This window comes from Dysidea avara, chromosome 2 (assembly GCF_963678975.1).
Source record: "Dysidea avara chromosome 2, odDysAvar1.4, whole genome shotgun sequence".
Lineage (NCBI taxonomy): Eukaryota > Metazoa > Porifera > Demospongiae > Dictyoceratida > Dysideidae > Dysidea > Dysidea avara.
In genome coordinates this window covers 31,098,323-31,126,199 of record NC_089273.1, presented here as the reverse complement: position 1 = coordinate 31,126,199, position 27,877 = coordinate 31,098,323, and the positions used below count along the sequence as shown (strand labels likewise).

Genomic DNA, 27,877 nt, shown 5'->3' with positions numbered 1-27,877 from the left:
GCATGCATGTATGCGTTGTACATACTGCAGTATGCCAACGGCACCTGTCAGACATTGAACAGTGAAAAAATCAAGCCCGTAGCCTTAGCCGTTACTGAGTTATGCTTGTCTGAAGGCATTGGGCAGGCAGTTAGTCAGTAGAAAACTCCATTGAATAAAATTTTTGTGGCAATCTATTATTGGAAGCATTTAGGCTCACACTGAAAACATTTTTAGGCTTAGTTACGTATACTTCCAAGATGCCAGGATGGTATAAGAAAAAGCATACCTCCATGATCCCTAATATACAGTACTACCATACTGTATGACATAGTTGTGGTATTATTATAGATTAATTTAAGCCATGCGCGGGAGGCATATAGCTACGTACGTATGAATAGCTAACATTTCCGTATCGAGCAGAAAAAAATATTTATGAAGCTAAACTTCCGGAAACACCTGACTTCCTGATATATAATGTGTAAGGAAAAGCGGTTGTCAGAGGAGCGAAATACTTGTTGTGTCACAGTACAACGTTGAACTGTTTGCCGTATAACAACTTAGTGGAGTCCTTGTGGTGCTGACCTGGGTGCTGATGAAGTTTGTTTCGAGCCGGTAAGATCACTAAGTGATTAAACACAGACTCGGAGCCGGTAGGTGTTAATGTTTTGCGTTCTCGTTCGTAGTATGACTGGTTACTAGACTTACGATCAACAAAATGTTCGTATATGTATGTATGCATGTATGTAGTCTGTGTATACCAAATTAATTGTGAATGATTCGACTTAGATATAGCGAAACCTATCCGTGTCAAAAAGAAAGCATAGACTTTTGTGGTTTTGCTGGATTTCTATCAGAAATTCACGAAGGGGAAAGCATGCCAGTCCCTAAACTCTCTTTAGCAATAGTTCAGCTAGCTAGCTATGTTTGCAAGTTATAATTTTACGATTTGAACTAGAACTAGTCTTATACATTTCATGGATTAGAGACTTGGTTCTTTCTCAAATACATTATTGAAAAAGTATATAATCAAATGTGTGCGTTTCTATACTTTTGTCCTCTAGCTTCTCAATCATCAGATATTCTTCTTCCGGACTTGAGCTGGCACTGATCAGTCTTCTTCAATGCCAAGCCATTCCTCGCCAGAAGGCTCTATCAAAAAACAACAAATGCTCTTTTGAAGCAAAAATACTATGGTTACCCATATGAAATTTTAAAACCTATCACTTTACAAATGACAGGCTAGTTCTAATTTTAATATCGAGGTGTAGAAACTGAGGTGAGCACCTGTTCCCTGACCACAGTTATTGTTTCTTAATTGTGTAATAACCGGAATAGCGATCAGTCAATTATGGATTACTTTATTCATTGGACCCATGATGAAAAAGATACAAGACTTACTTTACTTTCTTCATGTATATCGCTCTTCTATCTTCGCTTTTGGCTACTTTTTCATCATAAAAACATCATCTGATCTGGAGCGCAGGTTAAAGCATGTGCTATAAACCATTCAAACAAGCCACAGTCTAATTATGTAATTAGTGGCGACCATAAGAATCCATTAGTGAAACCCCAGCTGACCTCAGAAGCCATAAGTAAATAGTACAGAGCAACAGAATTTAGGGTTTTTAGCTAGCCCATCAAAGTTAAAATTCATGAAGTTATCTCAGTCATGAGCCTGCCTGCACTGTCACACTGGCTACCATTAGTAAAGCTGTCAGATTCATCTATAGCAATACTGAATTGTAGCTATTAAATTAATGCTGTAATAAGGATTTTAAAGATAATATTCCATTGTATTTATTTATTTATTCTAGATACTAAACTAGAGAAAATCGGTGTGCCCCACTAGGTACGTATATAAGAATATGGTTGAAGCTAACTAGTCTTGGTGGTAACTTAAACTTATGTTTGTTTATGAAAACTTGATCAATGACGTTCTCGTTTTTTTCCGAATGTGAGACTACTGTGACATAGCTATCATGGATTTATCCTTCACAACTGAGATGTTACTACTTCCTTTGATGTTCCCTATTAGGAGAACTTTCTGATATAATATTATGCACAGAATTAATCATAACTTCTCTATAATTGATCTAGACTGTAAGTTACAAAGTTGATTCTGTCAAGTGTAATCTGATGACACATAACTAATAACTATTATATAACTATTTTATATTCCAGTGCACAAAGTTTATTAAAGTATATTCAAATTCCTACACAAGATTTTTTTCTCCAAATTGTGTAGAGATTTAACTTCATAGCTACTGAAGAGACACTATACAATTATAAACTATAGAGTAGAACAGTTTTTCCAAGTAGTGGTGTCCAGGTATGACTTGCCTTTTCTGGGGTTGATGGAGTGGTGTCATATGACATGCAAGGGCGAAAGACTGACAAGGGATTATTTTGAAATAGAATGATAGAGCCAGGAAAGCAAGTAGATTTTTTACTATGCACTGCTGGGGCTGATGGCTGGACCAAAAATCGTCACAGATTGTCAGACTCACCCATAAAGTCTGGTATCACTTGCAAAGCCAAGTCCATTAGAAACCTTTCAACACTGTTTAAACAGGAAATTACTTGTGGCTACGAAAGTAATGAAATCATGGCAAGCATAAAAATGTTAGCCTTCTATAGTGAACATGTCAGGATGATGCCAGATTATCCATCCTTTGCTTCGCTTTTAGCATTATGCTTTGTATACGCTTCACTGTTGTGATGTGTTGAGACTTTGTTCAGCTACTGAGCAGGTACAATTTGGGCTCATTGACTACTCGATCTTACTGAAATACTATGATGTTTAACCAGGTCCATGACACAATTAAAGATCTTGAATTTCATTGGCGACTTACGATTTTGGAAGTCTCGATCTTAAACATTCCACTCGACGCGGCATTGTATTGAGTGATACCAGACCCTTTATGGGTCAGACACACAAGTCAAGATGTTGTACTGGTATATTTTGTAACAATATTTCCATATTTTGTTTTCATTGGTAAACATTCACTGTTGTTATGATGTACCTTGTCACACAGTAGCATAGCTACTCTGTCAGGCTGTATGACAGTTATCACCCAATGGGGGGGAACTTTGACACTCCCATGCACTGGAATTTAAGTCTGTATGTCCTCTGGTAAAGGAAATAAATAAATGAAACAATGTGCCAACTGAGACAGAAATATGTTGTGGTGGTTACTTTATGAGATTTAGGATAGCAACATGGTTTCCTGAGGAAGCATGTGGTTTTGTCAGTGGTGAAACTATTATATTAAAATATCTCTATAGGTGGGAGAGAAATGAGAAACAGGTGGGCTGACAAGAGATTGTGTACTTCTATTCCTGTGTATCAGTGATAATACAAGTTACCATATTTTTCAGGTTGTTATGAAACATAAAACAAAAACGGAGCCTGTATGTCCTCTGGTAAAAGAAATAAATAAATGAAACAATGTGCCAATTGAGACAGAAATATGTTGTGGTGGTTACTTTATGAGATTTAGGAAAGCAATATGGTTTCCTGAGGAAGCATGTGGTTTTGTTAGTGGTGAAACTATTATATATCTTTATAGGTGGGAGAGAAATGAGAAACAGGTGGGCTGACAAGAGATTGTGTACTTCTATTCCTGCGTATCAGTGATAATACAAGTTACCATATTTTTCAGGTTGTTATGAAACATAAAACAAAAACGGAGCCTGTATGTCCTCTGGTAAAAGAAATAAATAAATGAAACAATGTGCCAACTGAGACAGAAATATATTGTGGTGGTTACTTTATGAGATTTAGGATAGCAACATGGTTTCCTGAGGAAGCATGTGGTTTTGTCAGTGGTGAAACTATTATATTAAAATATCTCTACTAGGTGGGAGAGAAATGAGAAACAGGTGGGCTGACAAGAGATTGTGCACCTCTATTCCTACGTATCAGTGATAATACAAGTTACCATATTTTTCAGGTTGTTGTGAAACATAAAAACAAAAACGGAGCCTGTATGTCCTCTGGTAAAGGAAATAAATAAATGAAACAATCTGCCAATTGAGACAGAATTATATTGTGGTGGTTACTTTATGAGATTTAGGAAAGCAATATGGTTTCCTGAGGAAGCATGTGGTTTTGTTAGTGGTGAAACTATTATATTTAAACATCTTTATAGGTGGGAGAGAAATGAGAAACAGGTGGACTGACTGAGAGATATCAGTGATAATACAAGTTACCATATTTTTCAGGTTGTTATGAAACATAAAAACAAAAACGGAATCACATTCACGATTCGCATGAGGATTTAAAAGAATTTCTGATGAAAATTTATGTATTTTGCCTATCATATAAAATAAAAAAATCTCTTTGCTGGCGCGACCTATTAACTACAATCCTTGGTAGCTCAAAATCTTCATCCTATGAACCATGTGTTTGATCATGTTTCTGTTCTCAAGCAACCTAAAATACAGTACGAGAGCCAAATATAGCATGAGCAAATGTTACACTTAGTTCAAGACCATTACATTGTTGTGATCAATGCCCAGTTATCATACAATTAATTCCTGGAACAGGAAGAGAACGGCTGAGGAAGGCTACTTATTTGTGAGGCTGTTTGAGTAATAGGTAGTTTGTGTAGCGTTCTTATCATTATTCACCAGTAGTTACTATTCACTCAACTGGACTATTGAAGTAACGTATTTTTGTTTTTTTCTTTACATATGTTGCAGTTGAACATATTCGGTCAAACTAGCTAAACACCTTCAGTTGAACCAAAGTCCATTACTAAATGATAGGCGAAAACTTTCTCTAAGAATTTTACTGCTACTTTACAATACTTATACACTATAAATTATACCTACCCTCATAAAAATAATAAGTAGTGCTGCAGCGCTGTGATAGTGATGATTAACCAACAATCAACTCACTGATGGCATCATATGCTTGTAGAACGATGTTTGTGGATGCCGTAAAATCTGAGATACGTGGGCTACACATGTACAGCCCATTCTGGATCTATCTTGGTTGAATTCTTATACAAACTTGTCAGGAGTACTTTCTAGCTGCTTGCATGTGCTAGGTGGCCTACTATATTTGAGGCTTAGAATTGCATCATAGACTGGCAACTCTCTAGTATCACTATCAGTCCTACAGCAATACTTTACACAAAGTAGTATAAGTGTTGTGATTAGTACTGAAACCCTTTCCACTGCTTGTATTTGGCATTTAGTAGTGGGCTGAAGGTAGCATGACTCGACCAATCCAACCATAACATGTGTAAATAGGTCAATTCAGTAGTCCAGCCCAGTGATTAGTAACACACAGCCAACAGTACAATACATTGTTGAAGGAAATAACAGAGTCAATATCAAGCAACTGAACATCTAACTTAGGCATGCCAACAGAGTGAACTTGCCATAAGACTAATTCATTTATGTTTCACTACTGTAGTATGAGTGTATTTCTTTATTTGTTGTTAATCTGTATGGTAACGTTGTTGACAGTTTTGTTAGTGTACGTAATTGTGGTCATTTCAGTGTTTTGTTAATGTGGGCCATGTCACATTCAAGCAAAGTGTGCTGGACAACTGAAAGGGGGACAACTAAAAGTCCCTAGGGTCAGCAATATGGCCCATCTCCGGGGAAGCATTGTTGGAACGATGAAGGATGGATCGTGTTCCCCAGATGCACATTGTAGCAGAACGAAGCAATGAAAAGGACAATGCGCAGCGAATACACGCCAGAGTGCCACTATGAGATGTTGAGCTGTGCCGAGAAAGCATGTTGGCCAGACGATGATAGAATGTTAGTGCTTCTCTTCCCATTCCGCCAGTTGTGGAAAATACTACAGGGGTAAAGGAAGCCTGTTCCACCTCCCGGACACGTTCGCCATACTCTCGCTTCTTGTGTAATTCATGACGATGATATACAGATGGTATGCTGGAGTCACGGTAACTTGGTGTTACGTCAAGAAAGGCACTTTGTCTCCGTCCCCAGAAACCATGTGCATGAATATCTGCCCTGGCATCATCCTGTCGGTTGGCAGACTTGGGAGTGATTACTTCACCACTGAGGGGCTGTAAGGGAGGCTCAGTAGCAACATCTGAACACACCCTTGACAATAAACCTGCCGTGATGTCACGCAAGTCATTGTGTCGCACAAAGGTTAAGCCCCCATGTTGACAGACCATGGCATGGTCGATAGTAAAAGAAGCTCCATAGACACAGCGACTGGGAACATTCAGTAACTTCCATCCGTAGCGCAGATGGACAGCATCCCAGAAGTCTTGTTTGTTAAGATGGAAGTCCTGCTCCTGTAATGGCAGGGCCAGTAACCAGGAAGATGCACCGGGTTCACTACTACTGATTGTAGCTACATGGTGACTTGTATTGTCTATAGAGTGATTTTTATAGCGGAATCCTGACTTGTATTCTACTGTGGCTGAACTCTCTACAGGGTGATTTGTCTTGTAGTTGATCTCCCTAGGGTGGCTTATAACCAAGCTTAAACTTCTATACAAGCCTAGCTGAACTCTCTACAAGCCTAGCTGAACTCTCTACACAGAAATTTCTAGTGTAGCCTGAACTTTGTGTGACTTGTTACACAGGTGAACTCTCTACAGAGTGATTCTTTTGTAATTGAACTCTCTGTCTATAGGGTGACTTGTAACATAACTGCACTCTCTACAGGGCAATTTGTAATGTAGCTGAACTCTACAGGGTGACTTGTCTTGTAATTGAACTCTCTACAGTATAAATTATTTGTAGCTAAACTTTCTACAGGGTGACTTGTAATACAGTAGCATCTCTCCAAAGAGTGATTTTATTTTTGCAGTTGAGCTCTCTATAGGATGACTTGTAACGTAACTGAATATTCTATAGGGTGACTTGTAATGTATAGTCAAACCGTACAGGGTGACTTATCTTTGCAGGATGACATTCTTGTAGCTGAATCCTCAACAGGGTGACTTGTAATTTAGCCTAATCCTCTGCAGAATGGCTTTCTTGTACCTGAACTCTCTACCATATGACCTTGAAGGTAGCTGAACTGATTTTGTTTGTCTCTATAAGGTGACTTGTACTGTAGCAAACTCTCTATGGGGTGACATGTAATGTAGCTGAAGTCTATACCGGATTTGTAACATAGCTGAACCACTCTTTATGTAGTGACTCTGTGTCATAGCTGATGCTCTAATAGAGTAATTAGTTAACTGCTTTAAAAGAGTGATTGCACTATTAGAGTATCTTGATTGAGCACTTGCTATGTACACGTAGATAATTTCCGAAAAGCATTTTACAATGATTAATCTATCTATGTACCACTCTGTGTGGGTAATTCAAAGGCACTGCCAATGCCATAATTTGTATATGGCACTGATGCTGATTGCAATGAGTACATTATAAGTTATAATGCACTAACCACAGTGCAGTGTACTGCATATTGCACTGGCTGCGGTTTTGTGCAGCATTACACAAATGCCAGCAGCCGAGACCACTACTAGGTGAAAAGACACCTCACAGTTCACTCAGATTCTTTTATAGCCTAACATGTAATAGTTGATTGCGGGGCTAATATGTTACCAAACGTCACCGGATCAAACGTCAACCATGCAGCCAATGATGATTGAAAAAGCCAACGTGATGGCCAAAACTCTAGCCTACATACATAAACATATTATACCTTACGAGTCTGATGCCATCTGAGCCTAGATTAGCCTGCAGTCCATCTTTGACAATGAGTCAATGAAACTATTATATGTGACCCCGCTGAGTAAAAATCAGCCGTTTTTGCAAAATTGTGCCATAAAACCGTATTGAAATACACTAGGTAAAAATACTCGTGCCACATAAAAAATTTACGTACACTTTAATCGCGTTCATACACCCTGAAATTAAGCTCAAATCAATAAAACCTATGTACCACTGGATTCGCCGGTTTATGGAGAGTAAGAAACTTTTTGTTTTGTATTCGCACATCAAAAGATACTTGGGTTATGGGCATTTATTTATGATGTTGTAAAAACAACATTAGCCGTCATCATTTCTTAGTTGGAATGGCCTTCGTCTTTCTCAACACAGAGGAGTACAGGGAAGGCACTATACCTTGATTAATTTACCAGTTCATGGTGCACAGATTGAGCCAAGTCCATTATTGTAGCTTGTTTCAGTTGTGAGTTATGACCAATTATCAAAGTGCCCATAATTTATTTCCCGTGTTGTTGCTGTACAAATTGAGTTTATCACTGTTCCAACTGTCAAGCACTATAATTCATCATAAAAGGAAACGATCGTATGCGATTGATCTTTGTTCACTGATTTTGTCTCTGTATGTAGTGAAGAAAGGTGATAGAAGGAAAACCTTAGCCAGTAATGGACTCCCCTAGTAATGGCGAACACAATGGTACAAGTTGCAACTCTCTACTTCATTGTGTTCATAAGATACAGCTATTTACTTGTTGTAAAAATTGATCTTTCTGTGGTTGCTACTTTGTACGTAGGTCTGTAACGCCAAAAGTTGTTGTCATACAAGGCTGAAGCATGCACTTGGTTAAGTAGATTATAATTATTCTAAAGAATTTGAAAAGTGCACTATTATGCTGGGTTTTTGCATCTGGTCACAAATATAATGACAGTATGAGATTTGTCAAAGCCGGTATGGAATTATAGAAAGTATCACAGTACAAATACATACCATAGTATGGATTACATTTTTAAAAATTTAATAATCTTTGACCGTCTCAGCAAAAACCCGACTAGTTTGCACAATTAAAAAAAATTATTTTATTCACTTACCGTAATCTGCAGTGTCAAGGAATGGATCACCAAGCCTTCTGTGGTGTGTAGTTTTGAGATTACAGCGCTAGAAAGTAGGAAAAACAAGGAAATCGATTTGTACAGTGACTATACTAAAATTAAACTACAGGCACTTGCATTCACAGCCATAACTTCTGTTTGGATTAGTCTACAAAGTTGGAAGTTGGCTTATAATGTTCACCATGGATTGGCAGATCAACCAAGGTATAGTTTTATCCCTGCAGTTACTTGCACATAGGCGTATGAAGGCGGTTTGGTAGAAGAAATGATGACGATCTTGTTTACGTTTACCGCATCGTAAACAAACGCACGTTACACCCATATCGTTGAAGCTACAAAACCGAAATAAAGATTTTCGAACTCTCCATGAGCAGGCGAATAAGATAGTGAATAGTTTTAATTGATTTGAGACTTCTTTCTTCGAGTACTGGCCCGATAAAAACTTGTGTATTTCACGCATCATTTTACAAATTGTTTTTAAATTACGATTTTCTCAATACGCATGCTTGTGCAGGTTTTCGCTGAGACGGTCACATATGTATTAAATGAAATTTCTTTTACAAAGTGGGATAGACAGTTAATGAAACATGCTAAAATGACTTTAATGCAATTAATTAGTAGGTTATCTTTCACATTGGTAAAGGCAGAAAATAACAGGTTATCTAACTCTAGACGGTGTGGCAGTATTTTCAAAATTCATCTGGTGTGGCAATGGTACCGTTAAAATTCATTTTTCTATGATATGTTCCGGTATACCACCCATTGGTACAGCTCCAGTACCAGGAAAGTAAAGTAGAGCAGTAATACTGTCAATTTGCTACCAATATCAAAATCAATTCATTAATTAATATTCTTTTTAATACATCAAAAGAATGTTGAGTATATTAGAGCATTGCTGCACCATGCTCTACTGCTATTTAGGGAAGCCCCTGATATTTATTTCACGCAAACTTGGCACAAGTGTTGTTGTTTCAAATGACAGTATGTGGCATTACACACCCAATGTCTATTGCCAGTTTTTCCAAAGTTCAGCAGCTGGCAATGCTATTGCAACTGAAACATTTTTACCACTGTTTCTTACATTGCTACTTTCTCATCGATATTATCATGAATCAGAATCTTCTATGTCCACTTTCTGGTAGCTTGTTAAAATCAGCAGACCTCCCCTTATTTACTCTCCTGCTGACCTAACAACAATTTGTGTCCCTAATGTACCTTACTGTAGTTCACTCAAGACAATTCTTGTGCTATAGTTAACTGCAACTCTCTGGTGTAATCCTAGAAAAACATAAAATATACCTACCTGTGTATCCCTTGATTTAATAATTAGTGTGACAGTGTGACAGGTAGAAGTTTGTAGGACCTTCCCTAGGACGAAATTTGGTCGATGATTAGTTGCTTATACTATATACTTAGTGATGGCACAACCCTGTATAGTAATTTTGTACGGTTAACATAATTATGCTGTTGTGTAACTGTTGTACAGTTTACTGTATCCATTAACTTGTGTTTTATGTAGCACTTTAGGTAATAATTCAAACTGGTGATGGCAGTAGCAGAAGCAAAGATTAATCAAGCATGTAAGTAGAATATGTTGCTATTGAAATCTATGTCCTGAGATGTGGAGAATGCCAAAACAATGTAATTATACTACAGTGTCCATAATGCTAGCTTTCATATGGAGAAGTTCTCTACATGGCACGGACATTATTTTGCTTAATCACAAAACACTGTAATTTTCACAAACTAACCTGCAGAACTAATTGACAGTGCTTTTGTTTTATTGTAACACTAATGTAGTGAAGATTAATGGCTGTCAAGATGTTGAAATAGCTCAGAGCGTTCCCTTCCAAATATCTGCCATACAATTCACCATAGAAAACGTAAGTGATTTTCAACCTTAAAATGATGCACTTAAACTTCCTCTGATTTCCTTCTACTATAACTCATTTTGATTGCTATTCACTGCTCTTTCCCAATCTAGTCTGGAATCTAAGGTATCCATCATGTGTCGCAGATTATTATGCCTTTTATTGCTTGCTCCTGGAACGCCCAATACAAAATATATGGGGAAGTTTGCTACACCGGGTCAGTTTAGGTCATTTTGACCCACCAAATTTCTTTGAATTAGACTTCTTTTGGCATCATTGTACTCGCAGAGAGATGCTCTAGACATATCAAACCCGGAAAGTTACTAAACAGACTTGAGGTAGGCGGTACATGATAATAAATTTAATTTTTAATGGTTTTTCAATCGAAATGTATTGGACATGCCTGTTCCAGCTGGCATTTTTGCCATGAACAAAAGTATAGCTAATGTCCACAAACTTCTTGATATGCTTGTATTTGCTATTTTGGGACGTAAACTTCTTTAAAATTGAGAAAGCTTGAGTAAGTGCTGAATTATTGGAGTTGATTAGAGCTAATGGTTAGTGCATTTGCCAGCTGCAAATCTTTTCTGTTTTACAGTTTAGCTAAAAGTGTAGTACATATAGACATTTACCCCTGTTTAATGTATTCATAATGTGTTTCTATTTAATACCCACCATACAAAACATTTCATGCATGCTGCTTTGGAGAAGCGGCTATGAAGCTATGCATGCATAAAAATGCCATTTTCTTTCTTCCTGTTAATATACCCATGGTGTTGCATGTTGGCTATGACACTGTCTTGCATGGTCATGTATATATGTTATACAGTGGATCCTCAGTTATCCGAACAGCTTTGTTCCTATAGTTAGCCAAAAGTGTTCAGATAAGTGAATTTGTTCAGATAACTGAAGCCTATTGATTTATATACAGAACTTCGTTCAACTACTCTAATAGAACAGTCATTTACTCTAATAAAATGCATACTTATGACAAAATACTCTAATAGAACAGTCACATTTGGCTTTCGGATAATCGAGGTGTTCGGATAACTGAGGTTGAGGATCCACTGTAGCTACTATAATTACAAGGTTATGTGCTATCATATATGCTTTTTTGTACTGTAGTATATGCTGATGTTTGCTCAACTGTGCAAAGCAAGTACTTTGAACAACTATGCAACTTACCAGATCTAGAATCTCTCTTGCCACATTTTGAAGAGCAAAATATTATTACTGTTCATCAACATGTGGAAATTAAAAGTTCCAATTCTCCTACAGACGATAGGATGAAAATGTTATTGGACAACATCAGTCTACCATTGCAGAATGGTTCTACAGAACGATTTGATGGTATGCTAGAGATCTTAATGGATCATGGTACGGATGAAACTAAGATGATAGCTTCTTTAATAAAGAGTGAAGTCAAAGGTACTGACTTGTTGATTTTGTAACTGCCATATGGTATGACATTATATCAAAGAAAAAACCTAAAACTGTTTTGTGCATTCTGTAGCAAGATGCAATAGGATATGCAGGTTAATTTAAAAGCATTCTTTAAGTTGAAAACTATTGCATTTTAGTTTTTATTTATTAAGGCTTTACAGCACAAGTGTTGAAGGACTGTTGGACATCTGGTCCTACAGCCTGTTTAGAGTTGATACATAAAGTGTGTTTGGAAAAAAAATTACAAAGAAGACACTATATATGTTACCACGCTGTAGGTATATTACGGATTATAGAGATTTCACTTTCTCACAAAACAGTATTGACCAGAAACCAGTCTTACAATACCTTCATGGTACATGGTAATATTTTTTTTAGGTATAACTGAGCGCAACAATGCTTTCAGTACAACCTGAAATGCTGCTACAATTTTTGTAAATAAATCTAACAACTGCCTGACTGATACTTCCTTAACCGAATAACAGCTAATGCTAAAGGCTTGATTGTTTCATTGTTCAATGTTGCTTTAGCTCAACGGGTGCCTTTTGGCATACTGCAGTACATACAATGCTTGCTTCATCGACTTATCTGTTTGTTTCCCATTATTTTTGCTGACAGCACAATGTATTAATTCACAGTAGCACAGCATGATATCTTCCCTATGTTTGTCATTGGAATTGTCTGAGTTTTCCATTTTGACTGGATTCATTGCTGGGATTTTTCTCATAGTGATCTTCATTCATAACACTGTGGGATGGACTCAACATACTGTATAGCTGAAAACAAAACATAATAGCCACTTCACTAAGTAAGTGATGGTTGAGGCATGCATTCGGATAAAAATAATACGCCTGGTGCCATTATTTCTTCTATTACAGTATGTGCAGATTCATCAGTGATACGTGGTAAACGTAAATGTAGGTTGAGTCATGGGTATAGTCTGAAATGTCCACTAGTATATTTTTAAGTGTAGGAAGCCTACCTTGTTTCACTTGTTTTGTTTCTTTGATCCCTAATCGAACATAAATTCCTAGTCTTTCCTTGCACTTGTTAAATTGATGGAGACAAGTCTCTGCTGGCCTAGACATGGCATGTTGCACACAAATACCTAAACCAATGTGTGGCACTGAAAATGGGACAAATCATTAATTACAGTGAAATGGATTTCACTGTAATTAATGTTATTAGCTCACCTTCTTGGTAACAGATTCCTAATCACAGATCGGCATTCATGCTTGGCCACTGATGTCATTGTAGGATTTTCAGTTCAGTTTGGGCTCTGGCCACTTAATCGTCTAATTGTGCTGGAGTTTTGGTAAGTGCACAGAGTCCTGCCACTATAGATTACCTTAGAGATCTTATTTAGCCCAATGGTACAGATGAGCCACTCTATAAGTTTGACTCTTGACTTGGGTGATAAATAGGCCATATAAAATTTTAGTAGGAATGATGGCCACCTAGGTAGTACTCAATGCTACATATCACATTTCATACTATAAGAATGGAGTGTTCACTTATTAATACTTGCTGTAACTATAACTGTCACAATAGTTAGCAACACTTGCTGGAACAATAACTGGCACCTTAGACTCTTGCTGGTACAGTAAGACACAACAGTAATACTTGCTGGTATTCATATGTGTAACAATAGCTGCTTCATTTCTCATCAGTACCATCATAACCTGTTGGGAATTAAAATTATGTGAAGCATACTAATTAGGTAGCAACGCACAAGAAAAACTGGCCATCAAATCAGGAGATCAGTTGAAGGATAGGACCAGAGTAGCTAGATGCCACTAAATCCCGGGAAAAAAATCTATCTGCTAAAGAGAAATATACAAAACTTCTATGTTGAAATGCTTAACCCTTTAAAGCCACAAAAAAGCATTTCCGTTTGTAATTAAAAAGCCAAGTTAATTAAACAAATTACACAGACAAGAGTTAAACTCACTACAAGCTCACTTGGTGTCTTATTAACACATGCTACATGTGTAGAAAGGATGACCTGTTCTTACTAAGCACGAAAATGTAGGTCTTATTCTTGTATTCACTGTGATCATAACTTACAAAGTGTTTTGTTCACGTCTTCGCGTTACCATTTTTTTTTACAACATCCATCTGCCATATTGGACTGTGCAACAGTATCACATGATAAAATTGATCACCAGATGCAGAATTTAACACTGAATCCAATGGTTTTACTGCTTCTCAATCGGACCACCAGAGAGAGACTTATACAACATTTTCAAAAGGTGTGATTCCTTCCCCGTTGTAGTTTTGTAACTTATGATAATTTTGGTGTTGTTTCACAAGCGAAGGTTATTGTTTGGCTTGTGTGTTTTGTACAGTTTAAGCCACCGTTCATTGACAAACAAACTGCTAGTAGCTGTATGTTAATACTGTTAACAGCTCTCTCACTAGGCATGAAGAACTCGCAGAAACCAATACAAATGCACTGGTGCATCAGTGGGAAAATGCGCATGAATAATTTTGACACACCGGTGCATTCAGGGGTTTCAAGGGATTAATTAATTAACACGTAGAGATTCACCACAATAAATTCTGCTTAAAGTAGTCTGAGTATGCACTCTATGGAGTGAAAAGAAACTAAAGTGTTTGTTGGGATTCCATTATTTGTGACCCGTTGAGAAAAAATGGTCATTTTTGCACATTCCTCAAATTCCATTTTATTGTGTTTCTGTTACCTATAGTGACAAATGACAAAGGAGTGGACAGGCAAAGTTTCAGCCTTTGAGTTATAACACTGGACAGGACAACAACAGTACAGCAAATAAATTACAGTACATTTTTATTGCAAAATAGAATTTTGCAAAAATGCTCAGTGTGTCACATTTGTTTGTTTGCTATTTAAGGAACAGTCCAAAAGGTAAGTCTGCTGTCCAAATGTAAAATGCAACGTTGCACAGAAACAACACATACAAAACAAAACAACTTAGAAGACTATTCAGAGATATCCTGTACAGTTTGCTGCTGTGATAGTCACTAAAACCCAACCACCCATTGTTCCTTGATGTGTGTAATCAAAAGTATCTTTCTGTACCAGGCGGGACTATTTATCAGTTGGTGCTCTTCAGGACATTTATTATGTCAATTCAATTCCTTTTTCAGACTATTGTAGATTTGTCTACACGTAGCCATCATCTTACTATCATCTTCTATACAATCACTGCTAGATGATGCTCTTACTTTGTGTGGGTTGTTTTGTTTAAAACAATGTACTAATCGACATCTTGGAAATTTAAAGCTGTCCTTCATTTTGCTGTGTTGCTAATTAATGTATTTAAGTATAATTAATTGTTATTGCTGTAACAAGTTCACATCGTTCGCAGTATGCAGAGAGACCAACATACTCCAACAGTGGTCTAATTGTATGCTGTGCATTTGGCCTCTCAATCACACCCAACGTATGGCATATCACAAAACATTCAAAACCCAGGTAACAATCTGACAATGGTAGGAGCTCAGGTGAACAAGACATCTATACTGTGATTGGATCTGCAAGAACCCCACATGCAAGCGGCACATTTTTTTGAATTCCATTCTATTACTATCTAGATAAGAAATAGTCAACCAAAGTTTCAGCAATAGAAGCCAAGAACTTTTGAAGTTACAGCACTACAAAATGGTAGCAACAGAAAAGTAAATTTATACAGTGACAACACAGAAAATAAACTACAGGCACTTCTCTATGTACAGGCAAATCCATTGCTGGGTAAGTTTTGTCTTCCGGGCCCTTCCTACGACCAGGGCAAAAGCAAAAACATGACAGAAAAACAATACTGAAGTGATCGTCCAACTTGAAGCAGACTGATGCTCATATCTTCTGTCTCCTTGGGAGTACGCACATGAACCAACGATTTTCAAACTCCTCCTGCTTTGGGGATCGTGATGCTATGAAGGTGTTTGCCATTAGTACCTTTTTTCATTGCAAAACAAGTTTTCAAAAAAATTTACTGATTTATTTTTAGATTTCGCAAATATTTTACCCGTTGCACTTATTGCATTCTACTGTAAAGTTAGGAACATGTGTGATTTTCGCAGATCCAGTCACATGGGCCTATGCAAGGTTGGCAAGTTCAAATGATTCAAACCCTCAATATAGTTATTAGATGACAGTTCAGGAAACACCCAAGGAAGAGACACAACATACCTGTCTTCAGAGGATGTAAATCAAATAATCTTATCAAATTCTTGGTCTTCTGAGACTGCATGGTTCTGTAATTCCCAATGATTCAGTGTCCCAGAAATGTTGTAAATGATCTAGTAACTCATCACTCCCCTTTCATGTCAGTGACAAATGAGATCCCTGTAATGCCAGACTGGTTATGACAGGTGTCAGTTTGTTATGCACTGCAATAGGGCTTTCTCCTCGAATCACATCTCCCGAGACTATGTCCCTATAATAGTCAAAACTGATCATTACATCAATGGCATCGGTGCCTCCAGTATGGGGATAGTCTGCTAGTTCAGTCAGCTGAACATACTGATGAGGTCTGATTGTTGTAGCTGGTGGTGTGCAGATCATTAGAAACCAAAAGTTAACTCTGTGGCATCAGTCATAACATCAGTAACTTGTTTGTCATTGTGTCCTTGACATATATTGACTGATGGTGTTTTCTCTTACAGTGATGACATCTCCGGGAAACAACACATTGTACTACCCTGTGTCCCTTGCCCAAACACAAGAAGCAACATCCCTCCTTATTCAAGACACCCCTGTTCTTGCTGAATCATCCCTCACAACCTCACATGAAGCAGAAAAATGTTCACCTTTACAGTAGATGCAACTCAATCAAGTCTGGCCCTTGTCAGCTGTATGCAAGGCAGATTATGTTAGGGGGAAATTAATACCTTCTGGAAGCTTCTTATGACTTTAATTCTGTTCTTCACTTGTTTCCCTTGCTTCAACTTCACTCTTGATGATCCCCAACAGCTCTTCCACCTCCAACACATCTCTAGCTGTCATTTGTACTGCCTGTATTTAGATTTCTGCAGGTAATTTTGATATTGCTACTGGTATCAAAAAACTACCGTATGAACTGGACATAATCCCCAGAGCTTCCAATCCATGGACACTGGATGAATATGTTATCATAAATGACAAGAAGGTGGTGAGGTTTGTTATCAATCAGAGCGCTAATTTCAATAAGTCATCAATGTGTGCTGCAATTACGTATGTGTTGTGTCTTACCAAAGCAATCTTGTAATATCTCCAGTGCAGTACGTATCATAATTAGCTGAGGAGAGCGTCAAACCTTGTATACTGCAAGCAGCCGGACCATCTAGAAGTGACTTTCAGGTAGTTAAACTTGTCATTGTTGTTCACAGCACTTTGGAAGCTGTCCCAGAATGGCTGAAATATAGTGATGTCTTCTTTGAATCTTGGGAGCACCAACTTTGGCAATTTGATTCTGGGTACGATACTCAAAGAATGTTCAGTCTCTGTAGGTGCTGAGAGAAGGTTTTGAAGAAGAATGTGCATGTAATGCCTTCTTCAGTCATCATTGTACACAATGTAGGGGAACTGTGATTTAAGTGATGAAAATAAGGTCCTTGCTTCAAAGGTTTTTATTACTGTGATCCCTACTGCATACATTTTATCTCTTGATTTTTCTTTTTTTATAATGACTTGTACAATCTTTTTTTTTTTTATCTCAGGTTTTGTGAAGTTCAAGTCCCACATGCAAACTATACAGGATTTTATGCCTGTGGACTTCATGGGAACTACTGACATACTGCATGACTGCTTTACTGATAGCCAAGTTAGTGATGTGTTCAACTGTGAGAGCTCAATAGCTGCTAATCAGTTGATTCTAAAATATCTAACTGCAAATTTGAGTGATGTAAAAGATTTACTTGAATTTTGCACACAACTGGAAAAGATAAGCAAATCACTCAAGATGAACACGATCATAAGTGATATAAGAAGTTCGTGTGAGTCGTATTATAATTGTATTAAAAAAAATGTGTTTATGTGATACATCGTGATAGTCTGTACAGTATATGCATTTGTGGTTATGTGTAGTTTGTTAGGTGTTGGTAAATACTGTATATGTGATTGGATCTGCAAGAACCCTATACGTTAGCGCATTTGTCAAATTCCATTTTATTACATTTTCTTTATCTAGATAGCCAAAGGAATGGTCAACTAAAATTTCAGCTCTACAAGCCTTGAACTATTGAAGATACAACGCTACACGGTGGTAACAACAGGAAAATTGATTACAATACGGAAAATAAATGATAGGCACTTAATTAAATGGTCATAACTTACGAATGCAGTCCTCTACTGAGATTAATCATGCACCATCAGATTCTCCACAAACAGGAAAATCCATTGCTGGGTACGTTTTGCCTTCCAGGCCCTTTCTACAACCAGGGCGAAGGCAAAAATGTGAGAAAAACAATAGTAAACCCCTCATCCAATGTGAGTCAGACTAATGCTCATATCTTCCATCTCCTTTAGAGCACTGAAAGATCTCTGAACTTCTCTTTCTTTGGGATCACGATAGTACCAAGGTATTTGCTGTTACCACTTTCTGTCACTGTGAAACAAGTGCTCAAAAAATTTACGGATTTTTTTTTATTTCGTAAATATTCTACCCTTTATTGCATTCTACTGTAAAATTAGGCTTACACTAACATGTGGGATTCTTGCAGATCCGGTCACATATAATATGTGACCGGATCTGCGAAAACAGGACATAATCGCATTTTCTTCAAATTTCTGTTTATTAAATATTTATAATCTACTTAGCCAAGTGTACCCACTGGCAAAGTTTCAGTTTCATTTGCCAATAACTTTGGGAGTTACAGCCCTACAAAGTAGCAACAACAGAAAAGTCGATTTGTATAGCAAGTATAGGGAAAATATATTACAGGAGCTTACAAAAACCATTGTAACTTACCAACAGATTGAGGTATGGGGCTACAATTTTCACCATTGTGTTTGCCATGAACAGGTGAATCAATTACTGGGTATGTTGTTCCTATATTTGCCCTTCTTCACTGCATACAAAAGCAAATTCATGAATAAAAATCGATCGTGTAGGATCGCTTTGACATGACATAAACAAACACTCTTAACTTACGTATCCTTGGGTCTACTGCAACGAAACAAAGATTTTCCAACTGCTCTTGAGCAGGCGAATAAGATGATATCCAGGTGTTTCTTGTTAACCCCTTCCGTCACTAAGAAAGAGGGGTTTAAAAATTTATGGAATTTTTTTTTCAATGGTACGCAAGTATTTCACTCAATGTATTCAATGCTTTATACTGTAACTTTAGGCTTGTGCAATTATGTCCGTTTTTCGCAGATCTGGTCATATATGTCGTTGTGCATTATACTGTATTCTACTGGTTATTGTGAACCATGCTCACATCATCATGTATGCTGATGACACAAAGCTTTCTTTTTGTGGCATGTGTGACTAGCACTTGCTATCTTGTAGTGACTATAGACCAAAATTTGTCCTTGATTTTTAATGCTAACTATGTCTTGAAGAGAGTCTATCAGATACAAGTTAGTTGTATGCCTTGCGCACCATTTGAAGCCATTACCAGGTTACTTGTTCAGTATTTGACGCTTACAGTTGTATTACTCTCAAAGTGCCTGGAGCACATTTTACAATGTGTTTCTGCTTATTGTTCTTCTTTATAATTGCATAGTGATGTTGTTCTAAAGTTTTACATCACTTTTTCAGAGTATTTGAGATATAGTCACCCACAATCAGTCACCCAGAGTTAGTATGTAAACATTTTACAGTCCTTCATTTGATCCGATTAACTTAAATACTTAATTTTTAGGTGCTGTAGAACATCCTAGACATGAATATCCTAGACATGAATATCCTAGACATGAACATCCTAGACATGACCATAGTGAGTTAATTGTGAAATTTATGTTGTGTTTGTGATTATTCAGTAATTATATGTTTGCTTGTATTGTAGAAGTAGTAGAATTGTTTATATAGTCAAGGGGGGGGGGGGGGGGGGGGGTGGAAATGGCTGAGATAGATGTCAAACTGAAGATATTTGTACAGTACGTATGCGAAACACTTTTTCTCTGAGGTTCATGTCCCAAAACCATTATCAATTCTGTTGACATTTTCACTAATTGCCTGAACAACTGATTAAAAGTATCTTGATTTTTCATGACAACAACTATAAAATTTAACGTAGTTTCTTATCGGTGACTTCCTGAGTTGCTATACCTAATTATTGTTGCAAATTCCCCTTTCTAACAATTGTGATCAGCTGAGTGAAATCCTGTCATATTTATAAAATTCTATTTTGCTATAAAAATAAACTGGTTAGAAATACACTTGTCACATAAAAAAACTTCATGCACAAGCAAAGTCCAATTCAGTAAAACCTATTATACCATTTGATATGCTTGTTAATGTTAAGTAACAAAATCTTTGTCTTGTGTTTGTATAGTAAAGGGCAGGGTGCTTATTTAATGGTGGAGTTGTTTACCATTTTCATTCTTTGTTGGAATGGTCTTTTTGTGTGCATGGAGACATGTACCAAAAACACTATCCCTAGATGCATGGATTTGTAAGTTCATGGTGAACAGGTTTCCATCTTTGTACAGTGGTTCTCCATTATCAAAACACCTGTGTGTCAGTTTAATTATGGATGTGTTCAGGTAAGTGAATTTTGTCTGGATAAGTAAATCCCATTCAACTATTCTAATAGAACATAATTATAGTAAGTGTCAAAATACTCTAATAGAACAGTCATTGTACTGTTCAGATGATTTAGCACCTACTACACCTTATTTTAGTCATGTCTTACTAGCTAAGTGCCTGTAATTTATTCACTGTGTAGATTCTGTACGAGTTGGATTTATTGCTGTTCCATGTGACTTCTATTCTTATAAGTAACTGACTATACATAGTGTCTCAAACTCCCTGATCACTTTGTTATATTAAGTACGTAGTATCCCATTTGGAAAATGTATGCCTGACATTGAGCCTAAGATGTTACTTCTGCTGATGCTTAGTGTTCTGTCTGTTCTGATGTCATTAAAATTCTTTGCATCCCATTGTTGAGATGTGCAATTATTAACAACCCACTACCTTTATTTTATGCCTGGTACTATATATAGAAAATATCTGTAGCAGGAAATCAAATGGTGGCTAAATAATTAATCTTGTGGTATAACATTAATGTATTTTTTGACTTTAGTTGCATGTGAAGTTCCAAAAGTTAACGTGAATTAAATTATGTGAATTGGAGATTTGCATATAAAATAACTCACTGTAGAACAGCAGAAACATAGTACTTGACTTGTACTATGCATAATTGCATGTGTACACAAATTGCACAGCCAAAGCCTAAATATAGGCTAATGCATGGAGTTCAAAGATCCAACATATTTTGTTATAGTGTGGCTGTGCTCTATTAGATACATACAGTAGCTGTGACTGCTATATTAGAGTTTCTTGATCTTGCTGGTTATCTCAAGTGAGCTAGCTGCTAAATAAATTAAGAGCTATGGTCCCCTAGCATAACTTCAGCTGATCACAATTAGATTACTAAGGAGTACGGTCACCATGCTTTGTTACTTAAGGTCATAGTTTCCATGCTATTTTGAGTGGTGATCTGATCACCCTATATAAGTACAGATAGTAGTGTATAATTGCCACAAATAGTGAAGAATCATCTGCTTTTCATCACAGATGACATTTCTATGATAGTTTTAACAGGTGGTGGGTACTGTTAGTTTTTTTTGGGGGGGGGGGGGGGGGGGCCTAATAAACAGTACTATGTACTTTACTGTTTGTTAAAGCACTATTTTGTTTGCTATTCAGACTACATCCTTATATTTTGGCTACCATTTGTTTGGACATACGTACCTTTGTACTCTATGCCGGTTTTATTGAGATATGTATACAGCAGTGATTATTTGTAATTATAGTAATTGTATGGAAATGCAATTAGTATTTTTAAAATAATCAGTATCAATATGTAATTATCTTGTTATATTAGCTCTTTTATGTTTTAATTTCATGCAATATTTTGTTGTTAGGGCCTGAAGAGAACTTTCAATCTTTAGTTAGCACTGTATTCAAATCACAGGAAGTGGATAATGAACAGCAATGCACTGGTGAGTAATGCATATGCTTAACAATAAAAGTTTTTCACCCTTTGGCAACCATAGGTGTTGAAGTGTTTCAGCCTGTTTCGGACATAGTCAGTAACAATGGTACTGAAGCTGATCCAGAGATAGACCATAATGGTACTGATGCTTTTGTGCTGTGGTACTATCACTATTATGTGCTATAATGTAGAACATGAACTTGAAGGGAAAGAGACTGACTCTGTCAGTACAGGATCATTTATAACTCAAAGTTTATCCCCAGGATTTCCAAACGAACAGAATAAAGATAAACGTAAGCGTATATCATGTCATGTAGTTTACGTTCACTCAAACTTGCTGTTTCAGCTCCCTTCAAACCTCAGCGAAGTGATCCTCATCCACTTCCCTTGAAGCAAAGAATTTGTAAGTCAATAATATATCTGTCAGTGCTAACATATGCATGCATTTTATATTAATATTATAATTGAACTTACAGTATGCAAATTTTGTAGTGGCGTGGACAAGTGTCCACCTGTGTGCATGCTTCTAATGTTGTATGTAAGTTTGCTGAAGTGTGCTGTGAAAGTCACTTTTGTATAACTGGCATTAAAATGGCATTAAAACACTTGAGACTCAACAAATAATAGTGCTATTATTTCCATACGGGAAATTACAGTACTGCGTACAGAAAATACAACATGGTTGATCATGTCCGCAACATTTTAAATTGCCAGAAGTAGTCAAACGATGCTATCTGTTTGTTTTATGACCATACTTGTACTAGATAGACACTTACTGATTGTCTGAAACTGATGCGGTTTTAAGTTACAAAATGAATGCTCCAAACAAAGATGACCAGAAAGCACTTTAAAACAATTAAAGTATCACCATGCTTATGCAATAATAGCACTCTGGCATGGTGTCGAACCTAATACAGCACTCGGTGTCACCTTGTGTTGTGTATAAGTCTCTCGCCCATGCACTCATGCTATTTTTTCTCATTGCACTGTCAGCAGTACTTTAAGGGTGTATACTGGAAGTCAGTCTACTTACTTTATGATGTTAAAAACTGCAACACTGCCATCTTTTTCAATAGATCTAGTGTACACTCCTGCAAGCGCATATATCATGTACCACGATAGTGGGTTCACAATTCATGTTTTTTACAAATTCATAATAGAGCACACTCCTAATAAACCACCTCAGAAAGTACTTCCAACTTCAAACAACCATCTGGTGGTTATTTGCAATGATAGTGAGTAAGTACGTAAACAAAATGTGTATTTGTGGTAAAATTGAAATTTGCTGTTTTGTTCATATTAGTAAAGGTTAGGATCCCAGTTCAAGATTATGAAGAAGCAATTAGGGCATGGTTTATAACGGACTTAGAACACGGCCCGGTGTTTAATTTTAGCCACATTATATATTTTGGAGCCCACAATCAAAAACAAATTTTCATACGAAACTAAGTTTAAGTACATTTTGCTTAATGCTACACAGCGAATGTGCTTGAAGTCTGAATTAATTACTTATCAGGTTTCTAACCAACTCAAAGAGGTTTCTGATATTCTAGGAGGTTTCTTAGTGATATTAGAGACCTCATTAAATATCAGAGATCAAACCATACTGTACATCCATGTTCTGATTATTCATATTATCATTATTAACTTGCTTCACAGATGTTCAGCTAAAGTTATCCTCTTTTTTGCACTAAAAAGTATCTTGATATAGCTATACATACTGAGTGTTTCTGTATGTTCCATGTATGAATAACAGAAAGATTGATTTGCCCAGCAAGTGTAGCGAAAATAAATTACAGGTATTTACTAAAACAATTGTAACTTATGAACGGAATGACATAATTATGGAGTTGAAATTTGCAGTATTGTGTTCACAATGATTAGAGAAATCAATTACTGGGTAAGTGTTTCCTTTTATCACCTTTCGTCATCGCATGCTGTAGGATTATGGCATTAATTGGAATGATTAGCACATGGTTGTAACCGTATACAGCACATGCATACAATTACAAGGATAATTATAATTACAATAATCACATGAATATATTAACTATAATAAGCCTGTTCCCTTCTTTAGAAGCGGAGATGATCAGGAGGACGTGTAACAGTTCCGGTCTTTGACCTTGTTGAAATATGAGTCGAATGTAAACTGTTATGTCCTGAAGTGCTTGTAGTCTCAGTTCTACGATAGGTAGGGGTAGACGGTACACAACGGTGATATGTTGGCGGTTCTGCCTGACTTGCCCAGTCGGACCATCAAGGAGGTAGGATCTTGATGTATCTTCTTTCGATTTAAGTTTTTCTAACTGTTGATGATCATCTGTTTTCATCCAAACTTGTACATTTTTCTCCAGGTAGGCAAGGTCTGTGCACGATCACGTTGGTTGTACTGGGATTCCTGTTCAGCTTTAAACTGAGTATTTTTACGCTGAAAGGTTTCAAGATAACTCCAAGTTGCAACTAGCTGTGACTTAATCTGTGGCAATTCTGTTCTTATTCTCCTTCTCATCAGCAATTCCACTGGACTTAATCCACACCAGGGGAAGGGTATTGCTCTATAAGTCAATAGGGCTAAGCAGTGATCACTTGATTTACTTAGCAAAGCCTTCACAGTTTTGACTGTTCGTTCTGCTAAGCCATTTCCTTGGGGATAATGGGGGCTGGTGGTGGTGTAGCAGAAACTATATCGCTTGACAGTATTGTGGACCATTGTCGCATATGAGTTCTTTTGTAATTCCATGTCGGGTGAAGATGGAGGAAAGATTTGATGATACTCTGTGATGTTGTGCTAGTGAGTTTCACAACTCCCTCTGGGTATCGAGAGAAATAGTCCACCACCAGCAGATATGTGTGTCCATGAAGTTGGATTAAGTCAGAACCCACTTTTTGCCAACGGTAGTCCAGAGGGATTGAAGAAATCATTGGTTCTCGTGGTGGTGATAAGTATTTAGTACAGTCTGGGCATGTTTGCACCATCTCTCTGATCTGACTGGACATTTTCAACCACCACACTGTTGCCTGGGCTCTACCTCTGCAGCATTGAATTCCTTGGTGGCCTTGATGGATTTTCATCAAGATTTCCTGCTGAAGGTATATTGGTACATACTACAATGCGAGAGGTGTACAGTAAGAGATTGTTAGCGATTGTGAATCTCTATGCTCCCAGTAAGAACGCATTGCTATTGGAAGCTTGTGCCTTGCAGGCCAGGCCAGCCCTCTATGCAATACTGAGATAATGAAGAGCAAATAATGTCTGTATTTTGAGTAACTTGATATTGCTGTAGCCCATCACTACTAGCAGGGAGAGCAGTTACCACTGAAGCCACATAAGATTCAATTTCTTGTTGATAAGCAATGCTGTTTGCTCCAGGTGGAGTATGTGGTGGAGACAGTGTGTCTGCAGCATATAGCTTTTGCCGGGTGTGTGGTGTATAGAAAGTCATACCTGTCTAGGCGTAATCTGAAATGGAGCACACAGGATGGCAAAGTGTCCAGGTGTTTAGTACCCAACAGTGGCACTAGTGGCTTGTGATCAGTTTTGATCACAAAATGTTTTCCTAGTAGGTAGCAGGAGAGCTTCTCTCATGTCCAAGTGGTTCCCATGACCAGGTACAGATCTTCTTGAGTAAAGCCTGCTGTAGGCAAAATAGGTTAGATGAATTACGGAAGAACTTACCCAGGTGGTTAGCCATGCCAATAAAACGTCGGAGCTCAGTAACAGTGGATGATGCCTTCATTTGTGTAATTGCAGTGATCTTCTCTGGGTCAGCTGACACCCCATTCTTGTCAGTGACATGCCCAAGGAGCTTAAGCTTTCTCTGACCAAAGGAGAACTTCTCTCTATCAAGACACACGGTAGTGTGTCGTGCGGCCCAAGAAACCGGCGCGTAACACCCGTGATCAAGACACACGGTAGTGTGTCGTGCGGCCCAAGAAGCCGGCGCGTAACACCCGTGAGTATATTGACAGGAAGAAACAAAACGCAATTTTCGCACCTCCGTAGCTCTGTGCTGCCTTGATGAAACAAGACAATTTTTGCTGTGGACACTCCCTCCACCCTCAGCACTCCACATTCCAAATTTGAGCGAAATCGCTTCAAGCGTTCCCGAGATATGCGACTTCAAAAATTGGCTTAGTTTCTTCGTTTTTTTTTTCTTCTTATTTTTCTTCCTCTTTTCGCACACTTACAAAAACTGCTATAAAACGCGAACACCATATCCGATCGCCTTGAAATTTGGCACACAGAAGGGGGGTATAAAGGCGCATCTCTGTACCAACTTTGGCTGGAATACGATAAACAGGCAAAGAGTTATGAGCGATTATTCACGAAAAATAACACCAATATGTTGTCACGCCTACAGGGTAAACCGCGTATGGGAAGAAGCTGAAAATCGGTGGGTGAATAGGTTAACTATTGAACCTCAAACCTTTTGTGGTTTGAAAGAAATCGAGATAAAAACCAGGAAGATACAACGAAAAAACCAACAGTGTGTAACAATTACGCAATCGAGATTAGCTAATAAAAAACGACTGCTTGCCACGCCTACCAGGTAAACCGCTTGGGGTAATGCTTTGAAAATCGCTGTACAGATGGAGTTATCATCTTAGAAAGGATCTTCAATGGTGTAGAAGAATCAGACTTAAAGCCACGGAGTTATAACACGAAATCCAACTTGGTGTAGCAAGTGCAAGATCGAGATACTCTAATAGAGCAGTCATCCTAATAGAGCAGTCATCCTAATAGAGCAGTCATCCTAATAGAGCAGTCATCCTAATAGAGCAGTCATCCTAATAGAGCAGTCATCCTAATAGAGCAGTCATCCTAATAGAGCAGTCATCCTAATAGAGCAGTCACCCGAAGAGAATTCAAGAGATCAGCTAGAAACAAGTAACCTGTATAGAGATCAGCTAGAAACAAGTCACCCTGTAGAGAGATCAGCCACAAACAATTCACCCTGTAGAGAGATCAACCACAAACAATTCACCCTGTAGAGAGATCAGCTAGAAGAAGTTACCTTGTAGGGAATTCATGCAACTATAGAAAGAGATAATTCAGCTAGAAGAAATCACCTTGTAGAGTTCAGCTACAAAGAAACCACAATGTAGAGAGTTCAGCTACAAACAAATCACTCTGTAGAGAGATCAGATAGAAGAAGTTAACTTGTAGAGAGTTCAGCTACAAAGAAACCATCATGTAGAGAGTTCAGCTGCAAACAAATCACCTGTAGAGAGTTCAGCTACAAAGAAATCTCCCTGTAGAGACATCAGCTAGAAGAAGTTACCTTGTAAAGAGTTCAGCTACAAAGAAACCATTCTGTAAAGAGCTCAGCTGCAAAAAAAATCACCTTTACAGAATTCCACTACAAACAATTCACCCTATAGAAAGATCAGCTAGAAGAAGTTACCTCGTAGAGAGTTCAGTTACAAAGAAACCACCATGTAGAGAATTCATTTACAAACTAGTGACACTGTAGAGACATCAGCTAGAAGAAATTACCTTGTAAAGAGTTCAGATACATAGAAACCATTCTGTAAAGAGCTCAGCTGCAAACAGATTACCTGTACAGAATTCAGCTACAAACAAATCACCCTGTAGAGAGATCAGCTAGAAGAAGTTACTTTGTAGAGAGTTCAGCTACAAAGAAAACATCATGTGGAGAGTTCAG

At 37.5% G+C, this 27,877-nt stretch overlaps 1 protein-coding gene across 5 annotated transcripts in view; it reads left to right on the top strand.

The window, feature by feature from the left end:
* Window positions 1–446: 446 nt before the first annotated feature.
* Window positions 447–27,877, top strand: part of LOC136247061 (uncharacterized) — a 52,521-nt gene continuing 25,090 nt past the window's right edge. For 2 of the 5 annotated variants that reach the window (XM_066038672.1, XM_066038668.1), the window contains exons 1-9: window positions 447–632; window positions 10,289–10,349; window positions 11,766–12,068; window positions 17,763–18,038; window positions 19,911–19,985; window positions 22,141–22,218; window positions 22,273–22,350; window positions 22,403–22,504; window positions 22,558–22,614. In XM_066038672.1, the coding sequence (XP_065894744.1) occupies window positions 10,316–10,349; window positions 11,766–12,068; window positions 17,763–18,038; window positions 19,911–19,985; window positions 22,141–22,218; window positions 22,273–22,350; window positions 22,403–22,504; window positions 22,558–22,614 (1,003 nt within the window). In that variant the 5' untranslated portion in view covers window positions 447–632; window positions 10,289–10,315. The remainder of the gene's footprint in view (window positions 633–10,288; window positions 10,350–11,765; window positions 12,069–17,762; window positions 18,039–19,910; window positions 19,986–22,140; window positions 22,219–22,272; window positions 22,351–22,402; window positions 22,505–22,557; window positions 22,615–27,877) is intronic. The other 3 variants (XM_066038670.1, XM_066038669.1, XM_066038671.1) reach the window with 3 other exon arrangements.